The sequence below is a fragment of the Dipodomys spectabilis genome, unplaced genomic scaffold (assembly GCF_019054845.1).
Source record: "Dipodomys spectabilis isolate Male_0828 unplaced genomic scaffold, ASM1905484v1 ptg000049l, whole genome shotgun sequence".
Classification (NCBI taxonomy): Eukaryota; Metazoa; Chordata; class Mammalia; order Rodentia; family Heteromyidae; genus Dipodomys; species Dipodomys spectabilis.
The window spans coordinates 1,084,798-1,112,145 of NW_024870726.1; the positions used below are offsets into that span (position 1 = coordinate 1,084,798).

The 27,348-nt window shown below is 51.2% G+C and overlaps 1 protein-coding gene across 2 annotated transcripts in view; it reads left to right on the forward strand.

Annotated features, from left to right (window-relative positions):
• Agap1 (ArfGAP with GTPase domain, ankyrin repeat and PH domain 1) overlaps window positions 1-27,348 on the forward strand; it is a 474,515-nt gene that overhangs the window by 393,876 nt on the left and 53,291 nt on the right. For both annotated transcript variants that reach the window (XM_042678805.1, XM_042678806.1), the window contains 3 exons: window positions 17,727-17,881; window positions 20,614-20,704; window positions 23,811-24,033. In XM_042678805.1, the coding sequence (XP_042534739.1) occupies window positions 17,727-17,881; window positions 20,614-20,704; window positions 23,811-24,033 (469 nt within the window). The remainder of the gene's footprint in view (window positions 1-17,726; window positions 17,882-20,613; window positions 20,705-23,810; window positions 24,034-27,348) is intronic.

A 27,348-nucleotide genomic window follows, 5' to 3' on the forward strand; every position in this document is an offset into this window, starting at 1 on the left:
TGGATGTAGCCCTCACTGGTTTCCTGAGTTACAGTCTATGTGTGTGTGTGTGTACACACATACACATTCAAGTCTGAATGCCAGCTGTTCAACCCTATGATGAGAAATGGTTTAAAAGGCAGAGTTTTTCTCCGCTAGCTGGGGACCCAGCCCTCCCATTTCTGTTCTCCCATTCCAACGCTATGCCCACAAGAGAGTGAAGCTGAGAGACCATGGAGCCCCAGTTTCAATTTCCCAATCAGCCATCCTCCAAAAGAGCTTTTCCCTCTCCACAGTGGCCCCAGAGAAGCTGGAGAAATGCTTCCGTCAGTTACTGTTCTGTGTCTAACCTCCTGAGAATCTCCTAAAAACCTGCTGCTTCCCCGTGCACCTCAGAGCTCTGCCTGCCTCCCCGGCTTCCCTCTGCAGTCCTGTTCAACACTGGAAAATGGTGTAATCAAACTCCTCGTCTTGGTGTTACACCAAAACATGTCATTCCACCCTTCATCTAAAACTCAGTATGTTTTTAAGTTGATAGGAAAGTCAGCTCTCCACCAAACCAGGACCTGTGGTTTTTATGGTACATCCCAGAGTTTCTTGCTGCATTTTTATTCTCCCTGTATTCTGGGGTTAGTGGTATTTTCCATGCCTATACCCACATTATGTCATTCCGTTCAAGGCATTGGAGATTTCAGACTATAAATTCTAGAGAGAAGGCACAACTAGGGAAAATGTTTGCTGTAAAGCAAGCCATTTTGAGTTATGATAATGACTGGTCACCTACTCCCCAAGTTTTGTTTGGTGTGGGGTGTTTTTCCTGTGGCGGGGATCGGTGGTACTTCCTGGATGTGCATCCTCTGATCTTGCTTGGCCTTGGGTTGCATTTCATCCTCTCCAAGTCTCCTTCTCCAGAAGCAGCCATTGTGTCAAGCTGTCCCACAGCTCGAGTCCCAAGTTGGCACAGTACAAGAATCTTCTGGGTTGCCTTTTATGAAAAAAAAAAAGAAAATGCCTTTTGACAAGAGAACTGCACATTTACACAGTCCTGTGGAGCGAAAAAATGTTCACGTGGCCAGCACAAGCAGTATCCCCCATCTCTAACCTCACAGTCAGCTGCCACTGACGGAAGACCACGGGACGGTGGGCATGCTGCACTGGCAAGTGACACAAAACCACCTCAGCATCCTCCTGTGCCCGTGGTGGCCCCTGGGGCTGTGGTCAGCCTTCCCCTCTCTCAGGGGCTGTGGTGCTGTCCTCTGCCCCGTGAGACTTAGACAGGAGACATCCTTAGAAAGGCAGGAATGTACAGCCAGTGGGGACAAGGAGTTGAGTTATATGACAAGGCGATTGCTTGGTTTTGCGTGGAGGTGCTTGATTATGCTCCCTTGTCTGAATGAGAGGGCTATTTGTTTCGTTCCAAGACCAAACATGGTTAGAAATGAGAGACACACCTCTTCCACGCAGCCCCTTCCGCCATGTCGGGAAAAGTCCTATTAGTTCTCATAATTGATTCTGAGGGCTGCAGTGTGCCTCATTTAGCCAGCCTGATTCTGTCCATCCGTGCCAGGGATGGCATGTACCTGCCCACGTACCCATCCAAAATGGCTGACGACCCTCGGACACAGCCTTACTGCTGCCTCATTTTGTGATCAGCTACCTGAGGAATATTTATCTAATCAACAAAGAGTGCTGTCACACTGAGACCAGAGGTGACAATCGTAAGTCTATGGCTTCCTGGTACAATGAAGAAGGAAGAGTGGAGGATGAAACCCTGCTCATTTGAGCATGCCAGACCAAGGACTATTGTTATTTCGTTTTTGGAGAGCCAGTTGAAAGAGTTGCACTGTGGAAATCTGTTCTCTGATTGGTTTTCAGGCTTCCCCATGCTTTCATAAGCTTAAATGCATTTTTTGTTTAGAGCAGAAACTTGCCTTTCAAACTGCATTCCAAGGCTCTCGAGACCCCTTTGAAAAGCTGCAGCTCCCCCAAAATAAGGAGATATGTAATAATTGGGAGTTGTTAACGCTAAATGATTCCAGCCACTCTTAACTTCGTAGAAACCCATAATTTGCACATTTCTCCTTTCTGTCTGTCTCTCTTTGAAGCGTTTTTGACTGTCTGTTAGTAATTACGAGGAGTTGAGTGTATTATGCCGGGCCTCATTTGGTTGTGCAGACACTGAGTTGGTCGTGCATAACTGTCAGATACTTTATAAAGAAACTCTGTCTGAATTAGAGTTGGTGCCGGTCTTTCTGCATTATGTGTAACACTCGGGTTGCGTCATGGTTTCCATCCCTCTGCCAGCCTGGTGGCCCAGTACCCGAGGAAAAAAACTAGCCAAATGTGGGCATCACACACTGTGGTGGCAGTACCAGGTGTCTCTGGGCCCTGCCTTTCTCATTTGTCATTCACCCTTATAGATCCAGCCTTTTGAACACACAAGCAGCAGAGCGCCGTGCGAGATGTAAGGGAAGTCTGCAATACCACACTGTCAGGTTGCATGGAAGTAAACTTTCTCACTTCCTAATCTGTGTTTATCCAAGCTTCCATCCTTTTCATCCTTAGTGAGTACATTGTAACCAGTGTAATGCCCCATTTCACATCTCAGGGTCTCACTCTCAGCCATGGGCGTGGTCTTGCTCCTGTGGTCCGTTTCTGTGATCTTCATAGCGCAGCCCTGTGCCTCGCCCAGTCCACTTTTCACATATTGCCACCATTGCATTGCGGAGACCCTGTTGTTCCACTGATAACGACCTCTCCCTGAGCACACCGACTTTTCTCCCCACCCCACATGGGAGATCAGAAAGTTCTGCTTCGTTTGCAAGCTCCCTTGAGAAGAGAGCAAGCTCACAGTCTGCCCCAGCTCTGCACCTGATCTGAAATGACTGTCCATCAGGGGATTTCATGCTCAGAGAAAGCACCTCGTGCTTTCCATACCGTGCCATTTAAATAGCTGTTTGAAGCTGTGAGACCCCTTGTTTGCAGGAGGGGCTGCCGCTTGTCCAACGAGCAAACCTACAGGATGGAAAAGCTGCAGATCTTGGGCCCTGCTGCCTTTCTGTCCAAACAGGTGAAATTCTGATTTTAAAATGATACATTTGGTGGTCTGTGTTTAAAAGAAGGAACTAGGCTCCTAAAATTATTTTAAAACTTAAAATTGCAATCAAAATGAAGATGGCACTGAAAAGAGCCCTCTGAGCCGCCCTCGGGCCGGGCCGCTGTCACCGCAGCCCAGTGCGGTGGGCACTGCAGTGCCAGGCGAGGGCAGAGTGCACAGGCCTCCGGCTGGAGTGCTGGGGCTCATTTTGACATGGTGTCTCTGGTTCCCCTGTAAGTGAATCTAGGCAGCAGCCTCAAATGTACCCCTGAGACATTATCGATGATAATACGATTGTATTTTCTCATTGGAAAGCTTCTAAACATGGAGACTTAGAGCAATCAATGCCCCAGGAGACAAATGCACATATCAGGACCTTGGTATCCACCAGAATACGGCCATTTGTTTAAGAAGAAGGAAAAGGCATGACATTTTACACATTAAAATTGATTATTTCATCAATAGGTTAATAGAAAAGCAGGCCGCAAGTTCTCTTCCTGCTTATCCATCCCTATGGTAATGGGAGATCGGAGTATGAAAAATGCCAGACATAAAGCCGCCAGGAAAAGAGGTTTCTGCACTTGAGCGACCCCCCCCCCCCCCCGCCCCGCACAGGTGCCAGCCTGGACTCTGCCTATTTATATGCAAATGTTTTAGGAAGAGGTGAGTTTGACCTGAAGAGTGCAGTACCTTCGTGGCTACTTCTTCTAGAACTTGTAAAATATGGGCCAAGACTTACAGTCTTTAGCAGCTTCAGCTGCTAAAAAAAGGAAGCACCTGTGTAGCTCTGTGGAGGCTCTGTCCTACCTGCAGGGCCTGGTGATGAGCCCCAAGATATAGGTTTTAAAACTGTTCCGTTTGGTTTCCCTCACTGCTAATACAGGTACTAGCAGATGCCCCAAGACCCCTTTCCCAGGTATGCTGCTACTAGATTCACATTTAGGTAAGACTGTCCAGATAGTTACAGAGACCATGAAGATACGGAGAGAAACAGCTCTCCTCATGAATAATAGTTACAGAGACCATGAAGATACGGAGAGAAACAGCTCTCCTCATGAATAATTAAATGTAGAGCCAGGTGCTGATGGCTCATACCTGCAATCTTAGCTAATTAGGAGGCTGAGATCTGAGGGTTTTGAGTTGAAGCCAGCCCAAATCAAGAGACCCTTCTCTCTAATTAACCAGCAAAAATCTGGAAGTAGAAGTATAGTTCAAGTCATAGAACACCAGCCAGGAGTAAAAAAGCCAAGCAAGACCTCAAAGCTCTGAGTTCAAGCACCAGTACTAGCACCAAAAAAGAAGAAGAAGAAGAAGAGGAGGAGAGAAGGGAGAAGGGAGGAGGAGGAGGAGAAAGAAAAGAAAGAAAAGAAAAATGTCACTCTATATGTGGTAAAAGGGCTTCAGTCCCCAGCCTGGGTGTCTGCTCTGTATTACAGTTTTTATTAAATTACTTACTGAATTTGAATGTGTCCTGAACAGGACACAAAGTAATTCTTAGGTGCTCGCGCTGGTCCATCTCTGGTCCCCAGCACATAACCTGTGCACGGAGCCTGCTGCCAGTGCCTGAAGTGTCCTGCCGGTGTATCTTACTCCTGTCGGTGTTGCAGAAAGGTCAGCCTGCCTGGACCAGGGAGCCAGCTCAGAGCTGCCCAGTGGCCAGCATGAGGCTTGTCAGCCTGGCCTCTAACATGTGAGCACCACAAGGTGGACATGAAAGGCTTGCCTGCCACATGAGAGTGCTTTTTGCCTACACAGGAAGCTTCCAGTAGGTTCTCTTCCTGGCTGTGGGAGTTGGGAGACAGGTGTCCTGTCATGGTATCTGCCTGGGAGGCAGGCTTCTCCGTCCAGCCCTTTGATGTGTGTGTGTGGCCACGTCTCTAATTACATGGGCCTGAAGATTACTGCCTGCACCCCATCCCCCTGGTCCTACGAACTCTCCTGGAAGGCTGTAGGGATCCTCAGGCTGGCCTCTTGGGAGCACCGGCACCCCACATCTCCAGTTGATGGATGCAGACTGGGGACCCGGCGAGGGGCAGGTCCCTAGAGAAGGGTCCGGTCTCGCCCCATCCTGGCAGCACACCCCGCATGGGGGTCCTGCTGGGCCGTGTCCATTCAGCTCTGCACGTCACCACTGACCTCCACCTTCATGAGCAACTTGGTGGCGGTCCTCTCGCTGAGAGCTTGCACCAGTCTGCTGTGTGCAGGTAGCCAGGAGCGCCTTCGGACCCTGCCACATCCCCGGGGGAGGGAGAGAGCGGACTCCATCCTTCTCTTAGGAAAATGGCTCTGGTGCTTTGCCTCTGTTTCTAGGCTGCTGCCCACCTCCAAACCTCTGTGTGTGTGTGTGTGTGTGTGTGTGTGCGTGCGTGCGTGCGTGCGTGTGTGTGTGTGTGTGTGTGTGTGTGTGTTGGAGGAAACTCCTTTTATGCAATCTCTTGGTTTTGAAGACCGCCCTTCTGCAAGGTGCAGACACAGTCTGCCTGGCCAGCATCTCTGGTGTTTGCCAGTCGCACACCTCTGTCTGTGGGTCCTCCAGGAGGCCGAGGCCTGAAGGCCAGGCCAGTGTTGTTCTGCTCTGAGAAGTCACAGGTTTGCCAAGGAGGACGCGTGCACTTCCTCCCCGGGCGTTTTCTTTGATTTGGTGTGGACCTGACCGCACAGGCTCTGCTGACCTTGGGCCGGCGCGGGGCCAGCAGGAGCCCCGGCGCCTGCCCACTGCGTGAACTCGCGCCTCGGAGGTAACTTCTCGTGCTACTTTGACATTTCTTTTCTCCCCTTTTCATTTGTTTTCTTTTTCTTTTCCTTTTTTTTTTTTTTTTCTCTCTTTTTCCCCTCTCTGCCCTCTCTGCTCTCGGGATGCAGCCAAACGCAAAGCATGGAAACTAAACCGTGTTGGTAGCCTGCGAAATATATACAGCAGCAGCAGCACCAACACTGAAGGTAATGCCTCACCCCCACCCCTGTCCCCTCCTCTCCATCCTCCTTCCCCTCCTCCCCCTCCCTTCCTTCTTTCTTTCCTTCCCTTCCCTCCCTCCCTCCCTCCATCCATCCCTTCCTTCCCTCCCTCCCTCCACTGCAAACATGAAACCATGATCACCCACAGCTGCATGCTCTTATTGTGTTTGCCGAGTCATTCCTTTGGTCTTTCCATCTTTTTGTTTGTGTGTTTTATTTGACCATTCACGATCCTTTCAGCTTACTTAAATTTTGACCTTTCCCTCCAGTCGTAGAGTAGTGATGTTTAAATTACTTCAGAAACCTATTTCCTCCTCTTTTTTTTTTCTTTTCCCTTATACATGTGGGCACTCAATGTAATATTTCCCAAGTTATTACAGTTTTTAAAAGTGTTAGTATCAGGTGTAATGATCTGTAGCCAAATACAATAGTGTGCCGTGACATTTAAGTAACAGTCTTAATTTGTTTTGTCGAAGCATTCCCCATAATGCTCTTTGCTGCTCTAGTCTGGAGGCAGGAGGCAGGCCGGCCCGGGCCATTTGCATGGACTGCTATTGCTTGTAAATTCCGTATATTGTTGTGTTTCTAAAGGTCGTCTGGTGCCAAAGTTCACAAATTGACTTGCGTTTCTTTTTTCACCGAAGACAGCCGTCATTGCTTTTGTATAATAGCAGATTGAATTTTTTCCCACCTTCATTTGAACAACACAATTATAAATTGCCTTTTTTTTATGATTACAAATGTCAAGGGTCAGAATTATTTTGATGCCAGGCAAGGGAAAAGCATCACCGTCACCCCTGGCGCGTGGAGGGGAGGCTGGGAGGCTGGGGTGTAATGCGCGCCATGCAAAGCAGGTCACAAGCCAGCGAGCTTGGGATAATGGGGGGATTTTTTTTTCACTTAAGTACAAGCCAAATGGGTCAAGTAATGGCGAGCTCTCGCCCTAACACTAATTGACTTATTTGGGGATGATTATAACTGTAATATTTTTCTTAATGTCACTGTTTTCTGGGCTGTTGATTTTAGCGATTGCCAAGCAGCGGCATTAAATCTCTTGTAAATTTTAAATTGCACGCTATTTCTGTAAACAAGTCCCTACTTCGCATCCTGGTCATTAACCTTTGCTGATTTATATCACATCCTCTTTCTCTACCCTTCACAATTACTCCTGTCTTGCTACTGAAAACCCGGCGCTCAGCCAGAAAAGAAATGAATCTAGAAAACAAAACTACATTTGCACAATGGCTTGTTAAAGAGCCATTTTTTTAATCAGACGTTTTTTGTTTTTTTTTTTCCTTCCTCAAGGGAAAATTGTCTGTGCAGGTACCAGTGGAGCTTGGCCTGTTGTTGTTATCTTCTTTTAAAGCGTTCAGCATTCAGCATAAATAAGAACGAGAGAGACAAAACAAGACAGAAGGGAAATAGTAGAATTTAAGAAATGCTCCTATTCAGTTATCATTTTTCATTACATTTTTAAAGGTGTTAATGTGCTCCTTCGCGGGCTTTTTTTCTTTAATACTAGCCTTTTGGCTTCAAGAGCCTCTCATTCCTCTGCCCTTGCCCACCTTGAATATGTATGTGTGGATCGAGGTCTGGGTTTCAGGGTGCTGGGATTCCAAGTGGGGCACCACCAGGACACAGGCCTCGGGCTCCCTAGCCCTGCGGTGGACAGTCCCCACCGATGGCAGCCGGGCTCCGCGTCACAAGTGGGAGGGTTACAGAGCTGCTCACTTTTCAGCCTTCACAGCCCTGGTAACCCCTATCTGTCTACCCATTGGGCCAGCATCTTTGGGGGGACCTAGTAGGGGAGTGAGAGGTCTCACCCAGGCCACTGCCCACTATCCTGAGGGTTTGGAAGTAAATAATGACTACTTGAAGCTGGGTAGCTGACTCACACCTTAATCCTAGCTACTCAGGAGGCTGAGATCTGAGGATCACAGTTCCAGGCCAGCAGGGCAAGAAAGCCCATGAGGCTCTTGTCTCCAGTTAACTAGGAAAAAAAAAAAAAAAAGCCAGAAAAGGAGCTGTGGCTCAGGTGGTAGAGCTAGCCTTGGATGAGAAAGCTAAGCCAGGACTGAGTAGAAGCCCCAGTACTGGCACAAAATGATGATGATGGTGATGATGATGTCAACTGCCTAACCACTTCTTTCATTCATTTTCTCAGCCATATGTTGGTCCAGAATTCAGTTACATTTATGAATTTTCACTTAAGCAACATACATGATCATCTTCTTTTACGTTGAATTTCTTCAGATTAATTACCGCTCCTGTACAGTTGCATTGCATACGGCTTTTAATAGCACATGGCAGAATTTGTCATTATGTCATTGAATTTCTGATTTCCAGCCTTTTGGTGTATATTTATGCATAGTCACTGTATATAAAGTGGCCCTTCATGAACATTATATTGCAAGCAGTCTAACATTGGTTTTAGCCCGAATCGAATCTTCTCTAAAGTACACCTTCATTCAGAAGCTCCCAGGACACCAACACCAAACTAAGGTTGGCATCAGGGTTATGTCCTGTGGAGGTAGTTAGAACTTGAGTTGAAGGTATTTCAGGGCTGGGCACCCAAGCTGAGCCCAGGAGGGACCCAGGGCTACCTATCTCCAAAACCAAGATAAAAGCATACTTTGTCAATACATTGCACTGAGTTTCAAACCTTTGTTGCTTGTGTGTGTGTGTGTGTGTGTGTGTGTGTGTGTGTGTGTGTGTATGTGGCTTTTAGCCCATCCCCTGGGTACTGTCCCTGAGCTTTTCCTGCTAAGGCTGGTGCTCTTCCACTTGAGCCACAGTTCCACTTCTATTTCTTTGCTGACAAATTGGAGATAAGTGTCTCATGGACTTTGCTAGCTGAGCTAGCTTGGAGCTGTAGATTACAGGTGTGAGCCACTGGCCCCCAGCCCTTCATTGCTTTTTCATAATTAAACTGCTTCCCAAAGTGGGTGAGATTTCGTGTCCTTCATCCGGAATGGCTATGCCTGTGAGTGTGTGGAGGAAGGCGTCGCTGTGTTAGCCTTCCCCGCTGAGGAGAGCAAAGTCTTGACTTCTAGAACACCGGAGGCTAGCCTTGAGAACATCCAGCTCCATCTCAGAAAAAAAAAAAAAAAAAAACAGCTATCTATAGGAGCAAAGAGACTTGCATAGAAGGAACTGGGGCGGAGGAGCCGCAGGACTGTGCAGAGCACTCTTCAAGACCAAGTGAAGCAGCCAGCGAGACTTCCTTCCCCAACAGCTCGAAGCAGGTGGCAGTGCTGGCCAGAGCGGCGTGAGGAGCTGGGACTTGGAGGGCCATCGAGCCCTGTGTGGCACGAGGAGCATACTGTTCGTGTGGATAAGGTTAAGTAGGAAAGAGGAGAGGTGCCGGGGCCAGGGGCCAGGTGCTGATCCGGAATCGTTCTCTCGCAGTGGGCAGGTCGGTCCCCAGGTGAGTACAGCACCTTCTCACTGTGGATGACCCCATGCCCAGGATCGGCCTCCAGTCCCCACTGGGCCCTGCCGTCCCGCAATGCTGCTCCGGCCGGTCTCTCTGACGCGGGCCTCCTGGATGGAGTCGGCTCTCATTAGGCACAGCCACTGGAAAGCCAGCCACCGGTGTCGGGGGGTGCCTCGGCCACGCCATGGCTCCGCCCCGCACCCTCCACGGCCCGGCGCCGCTCCGCGCCCTCCACGCCACGGCGCCGCTCCACCTTCCCCGCGCCACGGCGCCGCCCCGCGCCTTCCACGCCATGGCGCCGCTCCATATCCTCCACGCCACAGCGCCCTCCACGCCACGGCGCCGCCCCGCGCCCTCCACGCCACAGCCTGGGCCGCCGCGCCCTCCTCCACGCCAGAGCGCCACGGCGCCGCTCCGCACCCACGGCGCCGCCCCATATCCTCCACGCCACAGCGCCCTCCACGCCACGGTGCCGCCCCGCGCCCTCCACTCCCCTGCGCCGCTCCATATCCTCCACGGTGCCGCCCCGCGCCCTCCACGCCACAGCCTGGGCCGCCGCGCCCGCCCCCCTCCACGCCACAGCGCCGCCCTGCGCCCTCCACGCCCCTGCGCCGCTCCATATCCTCCACGCCACGGTGCCGCCCTGCGCCCTCCACGCCACAGCCTGGGCCGCCGCACCCTCCTCCATGCCACAGCGCCGCCCCGCGCCCTCCACACCATGGCGCCGCCCCACGCCCACAGCGCCGCTCCACACCCCAGCGCCGCTCCGCCTCCTCCACGCTCCACACCCCAGCGCCGCTCCGCCTCCTCCACGCTCCACACCCCAGCGCCGCTCCGCCTCCTCCACGCTCCACACCCCAGCGCCGCTCCGCGCCCTCCACGCCACAGCCTGAGCCGCCGCGGCCGCTGCTCTGACACGTTGGCTGACCCCGCTCCGCGCTGTCTTCTGCTCACCGTGCCCAGAGCTGAGCTCTCAGACTGTCGAGAGCTTCGTCTCCGCAGGAGCTGCCCAGAGAGGGCAGCCGGTGGCCCTCCTGGTGACTGCCTGGGGTGGTGCAGGGGAGGGGTGCCCACACTCCCCGACCTCGGATCCCGGGGCAGCCTGATGTGCTGCACAGGAAGAGACCAGCGGCAGGAAGAGTGCGGGGATGGCCCGCTGGCACCCGGTGCTCTGGGGGCCTGGTGGAAAGGAAGGAAGGGGACTGCACTCGGTTCAGGGGCTCAGGACAGGCTTTGTATCTGGGGGACTGGACACCAGGAGCCCACAGCTGACCGCAGCCCTGGCCCGGCAGAGTCCCTGCATCCCAGACCTCCCTCCTGGACCCCAGAACCCAGGCCCATGGATAACGGTTTTCCACCCCGCGTTCTCGTTCATCCTGAGTCGTTGCAGACACCGTCCGTCAAGTGGTCACTTCCAGCCAGAGGCTTCGTACGTGTGTTTTCCAGACGAGGGATAGTGGTGGTGGTTCCGGAGCCTTCCAGACAGATGAGTTACCATTGGCCTGGGGGATAGTGGGCAGCGCTGGGGTTTAAACTCCAGGCTTCACCTGCTCTCGCCTTTTTCACCTGCATTTGGGGTCGGGGGGCGGCTCGGGGTGTGTGGTCAGATTCAGAGTGTTTCCATGCCTGAGTCTGGCTTACCCAGTCAGGAGCAGGGCCTGCGAAGGAGAAGTTGCCACCCCAGATGGGAGAGACTGAAAAGTCAAATATAATCTATTTTCCCCCAGATTTTTAAGCTTAACCTTCCCAGTTCTATCAGCTGTCACCCTTGGAAGAATTGGTGGCTGTAGGAATAAGGCCGAAAGCTCAAGCCCTGGAGTCCGATCTCCCCAAAAAGTGAAGGTCATTCCTAGGATAAGTGGCAGAGCCCAGAGTATTGCTTGTGTGCCAGGTGAATGACCGTGAGGGCTCCCATCTGTCTGGACTGCAAGTCTGTGTGCCCAGAACCGTGCAGATGTAGGGACCGTTAGCCACACGTCTTCCACACCCCAAAATGCAGTCGGTTTGAGATGGGGTACTTGTTTTCCCCAGGAGCTGTGGTTTTAGATACGGCCCTTAAGACCAGGCAGCACCTGTGGTCTGGAGGCCGGCACATGCAGCACGCAGCTCCGCTCTCAGGCTCATTATAATACCTGTGGAAAACAAACACCGGGTGGGCAGTGCTCCACAGGCAACACTGCTGTTTGCCCTGTGGGGATTTGCTTTTTCACATAGTCATGCTCATGTCCTAAATTAAGCCCTAGTACAACACCTCGGTTAGGCTGTCTTCACTAAATGAGGGTCTTTTACCAAACTCAGAGTTTAAAAAAAAAAATTGCCCAAGAACCATAAAGAGCACATGTGGAATGGCCACAGATAACAATCTTTTCTTTTTGTTGAAAATTAGTCATTTTTAGCTGAGATCTGAGAATTGCAGTTTCAAGCAAGCCTGGACAGGAAAAGTCCTTGAGGCTCTTACTTCTGATGAACCACAAAAAAGCTAGAAGTAGAGCTGTGGCTCAAGTGGTAAAACACCAACCTTGTTCAAAACTCAGGGACAGCACCTAGACCCTGAGTTCAAGGCATACGATACACACACACACACACACACTACTATTACTACTACTACTACTAATTTCTCATGTTGGGAGCAGGGTCTTTTTTTATATCCTGGGATTTTTTTTATCTTGTTTTTACAATTTTGGGACATATTCTCTTTTCTTTGACACTTATCTTTTCCTCCAAAAATAGAGGGATTTTGAAAGTACAAAGTTGAGTTTGGTTTTTTGGTGCATTTGGGTTGACATCGTGAGCATGTGATTTTCAAGTATCTAAACTATACACCGATTTCACATGGGCAGAAATACTGAAGCATTTTGCAAATTGAGTGGCTCCAAAAATTAGCCTATCAGCCTGAGGCGAGCATCATGGTCTCCCTTGAGCACTTTAAGCACAGACAGACAGGGTCAGACAGACAGACAGATGGTCAGACCTAGGGGGGCCCCTGAACAGCAGAGATACTCAGCGGGACTCAGGCGTGGTGGCCTGCAGGGGTGTCCTGTGACAACCCTGGGCTCTCAGGACCAGCTGGGGACGTCTTTCCTTGCAGAAGAACCAGGTCAGCAGAGACTCCCTTACAGAAATGTGCTGCGGCCCCCGCCAGTGAACAGCAGAGCAGAACCCCCTGAATAGATGCCCCATTTGAGGGAGTCGGCGAGCAGCCACACATAGGGAGGGCTTGGGCAAAGGTGGTGAGTGTCACAGTGCCAGCCTATTGAGGGGGTATGTGGTGCACCCTCAGATCAAAGGCTCAGTCCTCAAGACAAAAGCCAAGGTGGACAGGGTGGTCAGTAGCTATGGCTGGTGTCCACAGGGCCCATGTGGAGGCCTCTGGGCTTGATGCACCCAGGACTCTCCTCGGCCTTGTCCGCCTTGAGTCCATCCGTCCATGCACACGGGCTCTCTGCAAGGCGCTTCATTCTCTTCTCGTGTTTGTCATGAACCGTGTGAGGGTCACGCTCACCCTTAGAGGTGCAACACGGGACCGGCCTCAGAGCAAGGGTCCGGGATGCAGGAAACCTGGGCCAGCTGCCTCTCCTAGACTCACATTCACATCTAGCCAGTGCAGGCTGGCGTGGGGGACCCCAGCACCCCGTCCAGCCATCCCAGCTCAAAGAGGAGCAGATCCACTTGGCCCTGGGGTACCCCACGTTCACCATTCATCTCCAGTGTACCCCAAATTATCCACTCAGTCCCAATGTACCCCACATTCTCCACTCATCCTCCAGTGTCCCCTCGTTCTCCGCTCAGCCCAGTGTCCCCCATGTTCACTCCAGGAGGGTTGGAACAAGGACCTGGATGGCTTAAGCTGTGACAGGACTTACCCTCATCCCTTTCCTGAGCCGGCTTGCGCCCCCATCCCAAGCTTGGCTGTCCCGGGCTCCCCTGTTACACAGCGGCCATGTGTACAACTGTTTTCAGATGCTTTTAGCCCTTTAACTGTTTGTCTAGTAGGATTCCACAGAAATAATTGATGACTGATTGGCCCATTAACCTTTAAGGGGAAAAAAAAGTTTGACAGCCCCAACTTGCGTAACGAGGGGGGTCCTTGAGCAGCCAGTACCAGGGCTGCGGAGCTGGCCCCCGAGGAGGAGGAATTAGCCCCCCGGGGCCTCGTCTGCATAGAAACTGGACGCAATTAGTGTAATCCCCGTGTTATTCATGTCGCTGGGAATAATTGGGCAGGTTGGTTTCGACAGGTTCATGGTGCTAAAATACTATTATAGTGGACTTTTCCACAGCCAACCGCTAAACAGGGAGCCGAGGTCCCTGTGAGCCCAATCATAAGACTTTATTAAGTAGACACGCTCTGAAATGCAAACCGCCACACACCTGCACCCCAGGCGTGAGGTGTAGTGGTATTTTTTATATTTTCATGGTGGGGCGGGGTGAACTTGGCTGTGCGCAGGTGAATCTCAACCTGAGGACTCAATGTACATGCCGATCAGGACCTTCCACCCGCAATACTGTTCTGAGAGCGAGTTGAAAATAAGCCACCACAGTTCTGTTGACGGTCAGTTCATGTCCGCAAGGATGTCACTAGCAGTAAGACAGGACCTGCACATGCTCACTTTGCAGGTGTCCATCTTTCACGTTTCAAAGCAGGGACAGAGATGGGGACACTCGGGGCTGTCCTGGTGACAAATCTGTCTCCTGCTACTACTTGTTCTCTCTCTCATGTTTTAATCTGGTTTCTGGAGACTCCCGCATCATCATGGTGTCACTTCAGAAAGTTACACAGTGTCCTTCAGGCCATTGGTGAGCTGGGGAAGCTGTGTCATCTGAGCATGAAGAGATGTCAGTATTCTGCCCATAAGAGAGACAGAGAGACTACTTGGCTCCAGACCGCCTGTGCTGTTACGGGTTGGGTGCAGAGGGCCAAGTGGGAGTCTTGGTGAGCCAGCGTAGCGCAGAGGGTGCGCCACTCTTGACACTTCAGCCCCGCTTTGCTGTCCTGCGGAGTTCTGTCTCCGCCTGGTTACCCACAGGGGGTTCTGAAGGCCAGCGTTTTTCTCCCTGAGGAGGAGGCAGAGGCACCCACACCGTGAACCAGGCTTTGATAGGACTCAGTGATGAAGGGCGGCTCTGTGGCCCCTGCTGACGGGAAACCCAAGAACACTGCTTCCTGTTCCTGTCTTGGCACCAGTCAGACCATCACAGGCCCATGAAGCAGGGTGACTCACAGGACATACTTTCTAAAGAACAACCAATCACATCCCCAGCGTCTCCCACCTGTGTTAGATCAGCGGGGCCAAAATGGTTAGGGACTCTGAGGAAACTGCTTGATCACCTGACCTCAGCAGTAAGGAAAAAAAAAGAGAGGGGAGAGAGAGGGAGAGAGAAGGCGGGGGAGAGTCCCTGGGAGGCCTTCAGTGGGACATTACAATGAGTTGTCAAGGCAGAGTTGCATTGACGATGCTTCTTCCTATCTGAGTAAGCGTGCATGCTGACCAGAGCGTTCAGAAGGTGCCAAGTAGTGGCACCACTTAAGAAGGTCAATCTCCCGGGAAAGGGGTCCAGCCATGATCCTGGTCATTGACTCAGTTGCATTCTTGGAAGATGAAGAGCCAGGAGAGGTTGGACAAGGGGAAAACATCTGAAAATCACGGGCCGTGAAGGGCAGATGTGTGCCTAGAGAGTTGAGCTAGGAAGAAGAGAGGAAAGGAGAGAACAGGAAGGAGGGGCACTGGGCGGGCATCCTGTGCAGAGGCCAGGCTATCCACAGAAGTGGACCATCCTTGAGAAGAGTAAGGAAATCATTGCTAGGTAGAGGTCCTCAAAGATACAGGGGGAACCAGATCAAGGAAGCAGAGAGGAAGAGGACGGCCGGGAACTGCAAGGGGAACCATCTTCCATACTGGAAAAGGAACTGGCGCCTCATGAGTGGGAGAAACTGGTTCTTTACCTCAGTTCTACATGCGTGGATACCTTTAGGGGGTGGGGGCATGGAATTAGTAGGGCACAAGAACCAAACCGTACTTTAACTGTGTCATCTGTAGGTTTTGTCTTTCTCTGAAACCTTTGACTATTACAGCAAAGCACCAACTGCATTGGAATGGGGGAGGAGGGGAGTGTTCACATGCACTGTATCTCCATCTCCACCTTCGTCTTACCTTTGTGTCCCCCTGGGGACCCTGTGCCTGTGTGTGCCTGTCCCGCCACACAGAGGCTTAGGAGAGCAGCCCAGCCCGTGGCCCCGGGGGAGACAGCTAAGGGCTGAGGGACCCAGCATGGTACCTGTGCCAGGCAGACCCAGTGAGCGCAGCCCGTGATTCTGGTTAGAAATCAGACTGGGAGAGTTTTATGGCAGTCTGGTGTGCAGAGATCTAACTGAAGCTAATGGTTGTAATTTTTTTTGCACTAGACAATCTAATAAATCCTGCTCAGAGGAAGCTTTTATGTGCACATTTGAATGGCACAGATTTAAGAAAACGTGGAGCCCGTTCGGTAGATCTCCTAATGAACAATTGTCCCATCACCCATGAATTACCAAGTTTTCCTTATGGTCTAACTATGAGTTATGTAGTTCCTGCCTGCCCTGCCTGTCAGTTCACTCAGAGAGTTTTGCATAAAATACATGAATCGGGGCGCCACTTTACCAGTGTCTGGAAAGGGCATAAATCCCCGCGTCAGGACGTGAAGGCTTATGGGTGGAAGTAGGTCTGTAAAATCCGTGATGTGAGTGTGGGCCAGCCCCGAGGAAGCCTGCTTGAAAGTCAGTCACAGGATTTTGTATTTGGTTTGTTAATGAAAAACCCAACAAGTCCCTCCATGTCCCTGGGGAGAGAGAGAAAGGCCTGAAGGTGCATCACCCTCCTTCAGGGTGATGTGGGAGGCGTTTCACTTCTGTGTAAGAACAGGGGTCACTTAGGCAAGCCGACCTCTGCCCCCAGCACCCTTGGTTTCCTGCTAAGCCCAGGCAGCTCTCTCTGCCCAGGCCTGACCTCCACTGGACGTGGTAAGAGTGCACCCTTGGACCACAGGCCTTTCCGGCTGCTGGCGGCCATGGACCCTCCTAGCAGATGTCATTTTGTTTCCTGAGCAGGGCACCCCCAGGAGAAGCGGGAGTGCTGCTTAGTGCAGGACGCACGGGGCTCGGCCCTGCTCACCAGGGCCTGGCATCTGGAAGAGCCACAACAGAGTATGGTCATTGCTTTCAGGATGTATAAAGATGTCGTGTGAAAGTGGCCTCGACTTGTTTCCATGGTAACCAGAAGCGGGCGGGGGAGGGAGAGCCTTGAGGACCTCAACATCCCCTCCCTGGGCAGAGTGGAGCTTAGAGACATCTGTGGGACCCGGAGGAAAGGGACACAGCCACGGGAGCAGGGTCTGTGTTCTCCCAAGCCTAAAGGAAGCAAGGCAAGGTGGCAGAGACCGCTGCTGTGGCACTGGGGACAGGCGGTAGGACCAGAGACAAGAGTCCTGGTGTCCAAGGCTTCACGGCCAGTGTAAGGAAGGCCCCGGGAGAGCAGCTTTGTCTCAGGGAGGCAAGTCAGACCTGGCAACTGAGCGAGATGAGCCAGAGCCTAGGAGCTGGGTGGCTGGCGTGCTAGACGTGAACCAGAAGACAAGGAGGGAACAAGGAGGTGGGACACAGGCAGATCGTGCTCTTCCTTCCTAGCTAACTGTAACCAGGCCACAGTCATATAGCCAGATCACTGGCCAGTGTGGGAAACTACGACACCCCACAGGTGCAGCTGGAACTTCCGAGTGGCTGTTCTCTGAGTGCCAGGCTGGAGTGAGAATAAGACCCCATGTAATGCAGGTTCCCAGGAAGCCCCAGCCCCAGGGCCTGGCAGGCAGGACGTGAGCATAAGCCTTTCTCTGAGCCTGATGCGGTAGATGCCCAGAAAGGAAAGCCAACCCCCACCATCAGCAGTGTGAACTCAGTGGTCAGCACTGAAGTCACAAGTTTATTTTTTTCTGAGTTGTTTAGTCCGTGTCCAGCCCTGTGGTGCAGCCTTCACGCGCTGACTTTCATTCTCCCCGATCCCCTGAGCGCTGATTGAAAGCCAGCAGCGCCTGCCGGCTTTGGGAGCGAGTCTTTCGTGTTGAGAGGTGTGAGGCTCAGATCTCCCCTGCCGGAGCTCTCCCATCCTGTGTAGCCCCCAGCCCCACTCGGGCGCCATTGAACCCAGAGGAGCTTTGCTGACAGAGGCCCAGCGGAGGCCCCGCGGTCGCATGAAAGCGACGTCTTCATCCTGCCTCTGTGTGTTTCAGAACAAGAAGAAAACTTTGAGTTTATCATCGTCTCCCTCACTGGCCAGACATGGCACTTTGAAGCCACCACGTATGAAGAGCGAGATGCGTGGGTCCAAGCCGTGGAGAGCCAGATCCTCGCCAGCTTGCAGTCCTGCGAGAGCAGCAAGAATAAGGTAAGGCCCTCAGCAGGCTGTCCCCAGAAGCCAGATCGCTGATCATTACTGGGCCCAGAACAGGGCTGGGGGAGAGGGGAGACAAAGGCAGCAGGCAGGAGCTGCGGATGACATGACCTGGGTCTGCTTTGTGAACAGACCAGTAACGGAAAGGGCGAGGACATCTTTGAATGGAGATTCGCCATGTGTGCTGTGTTGGTATCCAGGCTTGGGTTGCGTCTGTCGGGAGGTTTGTCCAGCATCAAATCCTTGCTCTTACCATCCAGGCTCACAGGGGATGCATGCATGTGTTCATTGTAGGCAAAGGAATCTTTTGGACACAGAGAAGTGTGTGTGTGTGTGTGTGTGTGTGTGTGTGTGTGTGTGTGTGTGTGTGTGTCTGTCTGTGTGTGTGTGTGTTCTGGAGCTTGAACCTCGGGGCCTGGGCACTGTCCTTTAACATTTTCATTCAAGGTGAGCTCTCTGCCACACACCCCAGTTCAGGCTTCTGGGTGGCTCAGGTTCATGGACTTTCCTGCCTGGCTGGCCTCAAACCTTGATCTTCAGACTCAGCCTCCTGAGTAGCTAGGCTTACAGATATGAGCTTATTTGTACATACTTAATTTTGGTTGTTCTTTGGGCAGAATAAATCAGAAAAGGAGACACAGACTAAGAGGCTCACTGTGCCCTTCTCATTCGTGCCCCAGTGTAGACACATGCCAGTTTGGAAAGCCTACTCCTTGTCGTAGATAAAAAGGAAAAGGGGGTGTGCAGGTTTGGGGCCTCCAGGCATTCTAGACCGCTGATGAGTCTTTTTGCAGTTGCTTAGCCAGAAAGAAGTGTGGAGGTTTGTTTGGGTGAGTTTTTTGGGGGTAGGGGGATAATTTTGTCTTGGTTTGAGGCTTATTCGTATTTGTGCCAGTAGTGGGACTTGAATGCAGCGCTGTCCCTTCACTTTTTCCACTCAAAGCTGGCACTCTACCACTTGAGCCACCACTCCACTACAGCATTTTGCTGATTAGTTAGCAGTAAGAATCTCACTGACTTTCTTGCTCTGGATGGCTTCAAACTGTGTCAGATCTCAGCCTCACGCTGAGGACGCGGTGCTCTGACCTGTGCTCTCCAGAAAGGGTACTGCTCAGTAGTACTCTCTCGTGGTTGTGGTGGTGGTTGTTATCATCAGTCGTGGGATCTGAACTCTGGGCCTGAGCACTGTCCCTCAGCTCTTCAGCTCAAGGCGAGCGCTCTACCACTTGAGCCACAGCGCCACTTCAGGTTCTCACCCCTGTAATCCTAGCTCCTCAGGAGGCTGAGATCTGAGGATCACGGTTCAAAGCCAGCCCAGGCGGGAAAGTCCATGAGACTCTTACCTCCAATAAACCATCAGTGGTCCTCTTTATACAAGTTATTTCTCCCAATGCTCTTTCCTCCAATTTCGTTCTCTTAACCTGGGATGTATTAACCTCTTCACTGGCACATTTTGGAGTACTGGAGAGCAGTTCAGTTTTTCAAACTGTAATCAACTAGAAGCTTAAAAAAAATAATAAAAAAAATGTGGCCTCCCAACCCACAATTGCATTTGTAATCATTTAAAGAAATTTCTGCCAGTGATTTATAGTCAGCTTTGTCATTAAGAAGAGTGTCTGTCTTTTAGAAAGATAGTCTTATTTTATTACCCTCTTTATCCAGGGTAAACCAGACTACCATCATTATTATTATAATGTGATTTGATTCCTCTTTGAATAAGTTTTACTCTCAGAGTTAGAGAACTGTGTCTTCTATGCTGTATACCCTGGCTGGCCGGCCACATCCGTGTATAGGCACAGCATGACTCCCAAGGAAACCAAGGGCTCTGAACAAGAGTGAGAGGGTAAAACCCAGGCGCCCGGCCCACAAGGGGCCGCTCAGTACAGACTGGGCCAGCGCAGTATTTCAGCTGTCTGTGGACGATTCAGAGCTGATGGCCACAGGTAGATCACCCCATCAACTATCCCGAAACTTCATTGGTACACAAGAAGAAAGAGGAAGATTCAGACAGCACTGTGTGTGTGTGTGTGTGTGTGTGTGTGTGTGTGTGTGTGTGTGTGTGAAACTCAGAGGAAACTCAGGGGAAAACTCAGAGGAACAGAACAGACTGTAAAATGTTACTACCTAATATCAGAGTTTAGGAATTTCTATGTCCCTTTTCTATATTCTAAGCTCAATGCAGTAGACACCTATTTTTTCATCCATTCTGAAGAGGACCATCTAGAGGAAGTTGCCCCAACCTCACTCACGCACACACACTGCCCTCACCTCTCCCTGCCCCTGCTCTGCTCTGTGAGCGACTTTGTTGCTGTAGCAACAGATGGAAAGTGAACCCCTGGCCGCGAGGTGCGCGTGCTGGGGTTTGCTGGTGAGCAGCCTGGAGACCACGTGGTACAGGGCCAGTGACGCCCTGACGTTTGCTACCTAACTGTTGACTTCCCTCCTCTGCACTTCCCACGAGGAGATGAATGCAGGCGACGGTGTGAACCCAGCCCCGCTCTCCTGCCCCCTGCCACGTGATCACATCCGTCTCGAGACCATCCTGACGTAGAGTGTTCCTCTGTGGGTTATGCCATTTCCTGACATCACAGAAGGAACACTTGCATCGGAGTCTCCCTTATCCTGTATTCGCACACAATGTGTTCAACTGTTCCCTGATGTTATCAGAAGATGTGTCCATTTCTCCTGGGCTTCTTAAATCTTGCCTTCTCTTTTTCTATGTCCAGTCCCGACTGACCAGCCAGAGTGAGGCCATGGCCCTGCAGTCTATCCGGAACATCCGTGGGAACTCCCACTGTGTGGACTGTGATGCCCAGAGTAAGTGTGCATGGACGCGGTGTCCCCGGCTTGCTGCTAGGGTGGGCACACGTGTCCCCGCTTGACCCCCTCAACCCCCACACGAAGGGTCCATGCAGGCCTTAACTCAGTAGCAGTGGGCGGGAGGCTTCTGTTCTAGCTTAAAATGTTTATGTTAAGTTTTATTTTAACACAGTTCCCTTTTTATGGACAGGCAAGGTAGTGCATGCCATAATCTCATTACTTGGGGCTGGGGCAGGAGGATCCAGGTCCAAGGCATAAGACCTTATCTGAGAGGAAAAAAACAAAACAAAACTAGAAGCAAAAAGACTGGGGATTGCCTCAAGTGGGAGAATTCTTGCCCTGAGCACAAACCTGAGTTCAATCCTAGTATGGAAGAGGAAAAAACAAGCAAACAAAGAAACAAACCCTTCCCCCAACATCACCTGTAGAAGTTCAGGGTTTTGGAAACACTTAGATTTAATCCACCATTACTTGGAAATTTGTTCCATGAAAACATAGCACAACAGGTTAACTCTTGCCCTAATATTTCGTTTTGCTTTTAATTTTCATAATCATATGTTGTAGGTCTTACCATCCATTTTTCTTAAATTTTAGACACATTACTCACTGAAGCATGTGACTTAACTGATAAAAGTTGTAAATTACTGCCTCATAATTATATTGGACAAGGGTTCCTGCGAGCAACCCATTTTCACATCATGCTTTCTATTGTCAAAAATAGAATCTTCCCTTTAAGAGGGTGATCAGGTTTTTTATGTCCTTCTGGGCCAAGACTTTCTTCTTTTTGGGGGGGTGGTCAGGCCTGGGCCTGGGCGCTGTCCCTCAGCTCTTCAGCTCAAGATGAGCACTCTGCCACTTGAGCCAAAGTGCCACTTCCAGTTTTCTGATAAGGGCCTCAGGGACTTTCCTGCCCGGGCTGGCTTTGAACCACAGTCCTCAGATCTCAGCCTCTGAGTAGCCACTGGCACCCAGCACAAGACTTCTCTTTCTAATTCTCATCCCCTGGGAGTTACACTCCCTTTCATTTGCTTTATCACTGTTAAGAAATGTTTGAAGAGAGGGAAATCAGATGCAAACGAGGGGAGAGGCTTGCCAGGGCCAGGGGCCACACTGGACGTGATGGGTCCAGTCATGGACCCCACACTTAGGATCTGGGCAGTCGAGGCTGACCTGGACTCTGGAGCTCAGCAGGACCCCCAGGACCGGGAAGGGAGGAGGAATGACAGGCGTACAGGGCATGACATCAGGAGCTGGCCTCCAGCGGGGCTCTGGGTCAGATGGGGTAGGGGAGGCTGAGTAGGAGAGAAGACCTGTGGGTGCCGCTGCTCAGGCGAGACCTCAGGGAAGCGTGGGTACAGTCCCAGGGGAGCTGTGTTCAGTGGTCATAAGCAGAGGGGAAACAGTGCTATTCTCGAACAGGGGAGAGATGGGTCCTGAGCTGACCTGGGACTCTGCCCAGTTTGCCCCATTTCAGATTGGTTGGAAAAGACAAAGCAGAGCGAGTAGAGGTGGCCAGGCGCGTGTGGTCACCCACACAGGAGGAAGCGCGCCGGGAGCCCGGTGCTACAGATGAAAAGGAAGGAGTGGCCACGCGGGGAGGCTGTCCTCGGCGAGGGGGTTCTCCGGGAGAGACCGCTTTAAAGTCTCTTCCTTCCTTTGAGTCTTTCAATTTGACTTTCAGAACATGGTGGCATAGAGTTCGAAGAGAGGAACAGTTATTTGAAGTGTGTTTTTACCACAAAGTTTTTAAGCTAAGACATTTTTTTTAAGCCCCTGACATATTCGATCTTCCGTTTAGGAAAATATCCATAATGGTTTCCAGGCACCCAAGGCTTGCTGTAAGTGCAGCAAGTCCCTACGGGACCACGCCATGCGGTTCGTTGCAGGTTTCAGGTCCTTTCTGAGCAGTCAGGGCAGGTGAGCGCTGAGGCCGGCCAGAGGACGGGAGCAGAGGGGCAGGACCGGGAAGGCAGAACTGGACACATGGGGAGAAGAGGAGGTGGACCGGCTCTCAGATGTAATTTGCGGGGGAAGGGGGCAGGGGGGAGTATCAGTACTAGGGCTTGAACTCAGGACTTTGTGCTCTACCTTGGTTTTTCTGCACAAGGTTGATGGTCTACCATTTGTGCCATACCTCCACTGTACCTTTGTGCTGATTAATGAGGACTAACACAGAACTTTTATGGAGTTCAAACTGCGATCCTCAGATCTCAGCCTCCTGAGTAGCTAGGATTACAGGCGTGAGCCACCAGCGCCCGGCTGTTGTTCTGTTTTGTGCGTGTCTTTTGTGAGGGGCAATGCAGTTCCCTTTTCCACTCCCCTGAGGTCACAGGTTGCTCCTCTCACATATGTCCCAGGATACGGAGCACCACCGTCTTGAGTATGTACCCATGTTCAATAGTTGGCTAGCTGAATTTCTGGAAAGTTCCTGGTCATTTGCCCTGGTGAGAATAAAAGATGTCTCCCCAGGAAGTCAGATATGATGTCTGCCGGGTTTGGTCCACTGTCAGCACAGAGCCCTGGGCCCTCAGGGTCCAGGATCAGGGTCCGACCCAAGCTCCTGGTCTTGCCATGGTGTCAGCAATGCTCAAGGGCCCCAAATCATCCTCTAAATCAGCACGCAGTGATGTTCGCGTGCTGTCCATGTGGTGTTCCCAGTGAGCACTGGGTCATAGCAGAGGGGGTTAGGACAGAAGTTCAGGCAACCAGTGATGCCCTGAGCCGTGCTGTCTCCCAGCTGCCCCGTGTCCACTGCTCGTTCCTTCAAATGCCCCAGTGGACATGTCCACGGGTCACACAGGCTGTTCCCAGATACTCTTCCCCTGAGGGGAGCAGGGCCTCTCTCTAGTCAAACCAACACTTGCATTGTGTAGGAGGTTCCAAGGTTTTGGCTCAAGCCCTATTTGTAATCATTGCACGCTATGAGTCACATCTTCCCAGGTTCCTAGAACAGCTGTGAGTACTGGCCGGGGGGCATTTGAAGTCCTGTGACTCCAGCCTGCCCTGTGTGTAGTCTGAGTGGCTGGCGGTGTCTGAGATTCCCAGGACAAGCAGCAGTGAGTGACGGTGAGTGATGGCGGTGTCTCCTGTCCTCTTCCCGCAGATCCCAACTGGGCCAGCTTGAACTTGGGAGCCCTCATGTGCATCGAGTGCTCGGGGATCCACCGAAACCTCGGCACTCACCTCTCCCGGGTGCGGTCCCTGGACCTGGACGACTGGCCCATGGAGCTGATCAAGGTGATGTCATCCGTCGGGAACGAGCTGGCCAACAGCGTGTGGGAGGAGAGCAGCCAGGGGCGGACGAAGCCCTCTCTAGACTCCACAAGGTAGGCCCCCCAAAGATGTGCCACCCCAGGAACCTGTCGCCACAGCCCAACAGCTGGGGCGTCCTCGGGGCCAGCGCTCATCAGCCGGGCCCAGCCAACTTGGAGGAAGGCCGATTTGCCTCGTGGGAAATGTCTGTGTTTAAGAATTGGTCTTGAGCAGACAGGATAATTCAAACTCCTTCAATTTTTATGTTTGTTTTTAGGCCTTAGGGATTTCTCTCCCACTCTTAGAAATGTATTAAGCTCCTAACCTTATGAATCTCTTACTTTAATTAATACATTTCTAATAGGCATAAGCTGTGTTAACACTAATTGTGAGTCTTTGATTCTTTAATTTTGTTTGTTATTCGTCTATCTTTGGTAACCAGCCATCTTGTTGATAAGCGGCCTCCTCTCTCCCCTGCGCCTCCCTCCCTCCGTTATGCAGTGAGTATGTAGTAAGAAAGCGTATTTTATTGTCTAAAACAGACTTCGAACACATTTAATCAACCAAAGACCAGCATATAATGTATGGTGACTCCTCATTAATGTTAATTCTTATCCAGTGTAAAAAACGCATTTATTTTGAGGCCATTTAGTTTCTCATTTTTCATCTATGGCTCTTGGAAGCCATTCTTGAGAGCACTCATGCATGCTTAATGTTCTAAGTGGGGTCGCCCGGCCAAGCCCAGCGCAGGCCTGGCCCGGCCCTGCGCAGTGGGCAGCACAGCCCCTTGGCCGCTCGGGGATGGGCGGGTTGCTCCCTGCTCTCTTCTCAGGGGTGCTCTGTTTCTGATTTGTTTTGCTGATGGTCAGAAGATGAACATTCTCCTGGGTGTCATGGTCAGAGAAGAGATTTTCTCACGCAGAGAAGAAAGAGTTGGCGGGTTATGTTGGTCTTCGGTTCAGGTTGACAGCTGTTAACACTGCTCTTCCCAACAGGGCTAGAGTCGGGGCTCAGAAACGTAAAAGGAATTTGTGTTAAGGAATTTGATGTACAATCTCTCTATATATGCGTTCAACTGTGCAATGTATAAGGGTGGCCTACAAACCAAACAAGTGATAGACTTTTTTTTTAAAAACTAACCTTATTCGTAGAAGTACGTAGAAGTTGGCTGGGTTATCAATGATAAACATTCAGAGAAGATGACATTGTGTTGCAATATCTACTTTTTCATAGATAATAGTATCATTGAAAGATTTTTCTGAAAGGGAAAAATAGTAAATAGATAAATGTATGAATGAAGAAAAATGTTGAAGTTTGGAAAATTAACTGTTACTCATCCTGCTGCTTAGGTTCAAAAGGAACATGTGCTGTTTTTTAATATCAATTAAATCTTTGCTTCTAGTTATGAAATTTTGGTACCTAGGTAGGACATGGTGGTGTGCACCTGTAATCCCAGCTATTTGGGATAACAGCCCAAGACCAATCTGGGCAAAAGCATGTGTGTATATGTGTCTTCTCTAAAAAGAAAAGGGAAAGGACTGAGGCATGAACAATACTGGGGGGGCGGGGATTGACGCCAGATAGAAGGATAAAAAAATAAAATAATGTATAGGTTAATTTTAAAGCTGACAGGTACATTGCATTCGTGTCTTTACATTTGTGAATGAACAGTGTCCAGATGTAGTAGTTGGACGTATTTGGGGCGAGCTCTGAGGTGTGGCTGTCTCGCACCTAGTCCGTGCACTTCACATCTTTATAGTGTGGGGACGTTTAAGGTTTTTGAAGCCTTCCTTTTTTACAGATGGGGAAGCTGGGCCTCAACCATCTTTTGCCGCAGGCCAAGCTGGCCTGTAGTGATTCTCCCAGAGAACTTTTGGCTTTTATCAAATTCAGTAAATACTCGCTAAGCACTTTTTCCAAAGAAAAGAAACAGCAAGGTCTGACCTGGTAGTTCATGCCTGTAATCCTAGCTAGCAGCTTCTCGAGAGGCGGAAATCAGGAGGGACTTTGTCGAAGGCCAATCCTTGGGCAAAAGTGCAAGATCCTATCCAAAAAAGCAACTAAAAGAAGCAAGCCTGGGAGCATAACTCAGATGATAGAGTGACTGCCCAGCAAGCACAAGGGTCTACTTCAAACCTCCTCCTTCAGTATGGGGGGAGGGGAGGAAAAAAGGGAAATGAGGACAAAGTGGGAGGAAAGTTAAAGTGTTGGTGTGGAGATGAGCCTCCCCAGGGCCAGTTGCAGAGGCCAGGGCTCTGTGGAGTTCAGAGTGGAGGCTGTCTTACAGCCAGTGTGCTTTGGAGAAGTTTCTATGCATAAAGGGTTTCTAGGCGACTCTCTGGAATATGGGTTGATCCTCAAGGCCTGGAGTAGCATAGAGAGGTGAACAGAGAAGGATGGAGCAGCTGAGCCAAAGCAAGACAGCACCAGGAAGGCCCGGGTGGCAGCAGGGGGTACATGTCTGTCCTCACGGGCTGGGCCAGCGTCTGAGAACTAAGCTCTTACATGTGTAGCTTTCTGTTTTTCCCAGCGTTATGATGTGCTACCATGGACAGGGAAGCGGGGATGGACACGGCCACAACCAAGCAAATGCCCAGAGATCCTTTGAGCCTAGGACTGTTACTGCATTTTGTTGTTGTCATAGAGACTGAAGTCAACAGCCAGCAGGGTGGTTGGAAGAGACAGAGGCCACCTGGAGGCTGTGGTGAAGGTGAAATCCACAGGGAGCTCAGTGTAAAAGCCAACAGAACGTGGCACCATAGGACACTGGCTCGGTGGGGATCTGCTGTCTCAACCCCTTCCACACTTCCCACACTGGAAATGAACATGGCCAGGGTGGGCAGGAATTCAGCCCACGCGGGGTTCAGCCCCAGCGAGAATGATCTCTAGCGTGTGTATCTTGCCAAGATGCCATCCCACCACCTACCTCCTCCCCCCCCCACCCCCAGGACCTAACAGTTGGTCAATGGTTAGTGGCCTAATACCAGAAAAAAATGATTACAGTCAGTGTTTGTGCCCACCCGAGGAACAGCCCTGCGCTAACGCTCTCCAGAGGGACCCAGACATCTCCCGCGGGCTCTGGTTTGTTCTATTTTGTTCAGAAAATTCATTCTGACAGTGGAATATAATTAAAAATGTACCCTCCTCAGAGACAGGGAAACAGCAGCTCTCTCTGCAAAGAAGCACCCAGTCCCTGAAACAGTTGCCCCTGGCTTCATCCAGTCTGCGGCTGAGCTAGAAGAGCAGGCGCCTGGCCCGGCCCAGCCACCTGGCCTCCAGCCTGCTGCTGCTGCACCCTGTTAGGGCAGCTCTGGAGGGCTCATAATTGGTTCCAGTGATTCTCAGGCACCCTGAGAACTGCCGTTCAAACCCAAGCAGTATTGTGATCA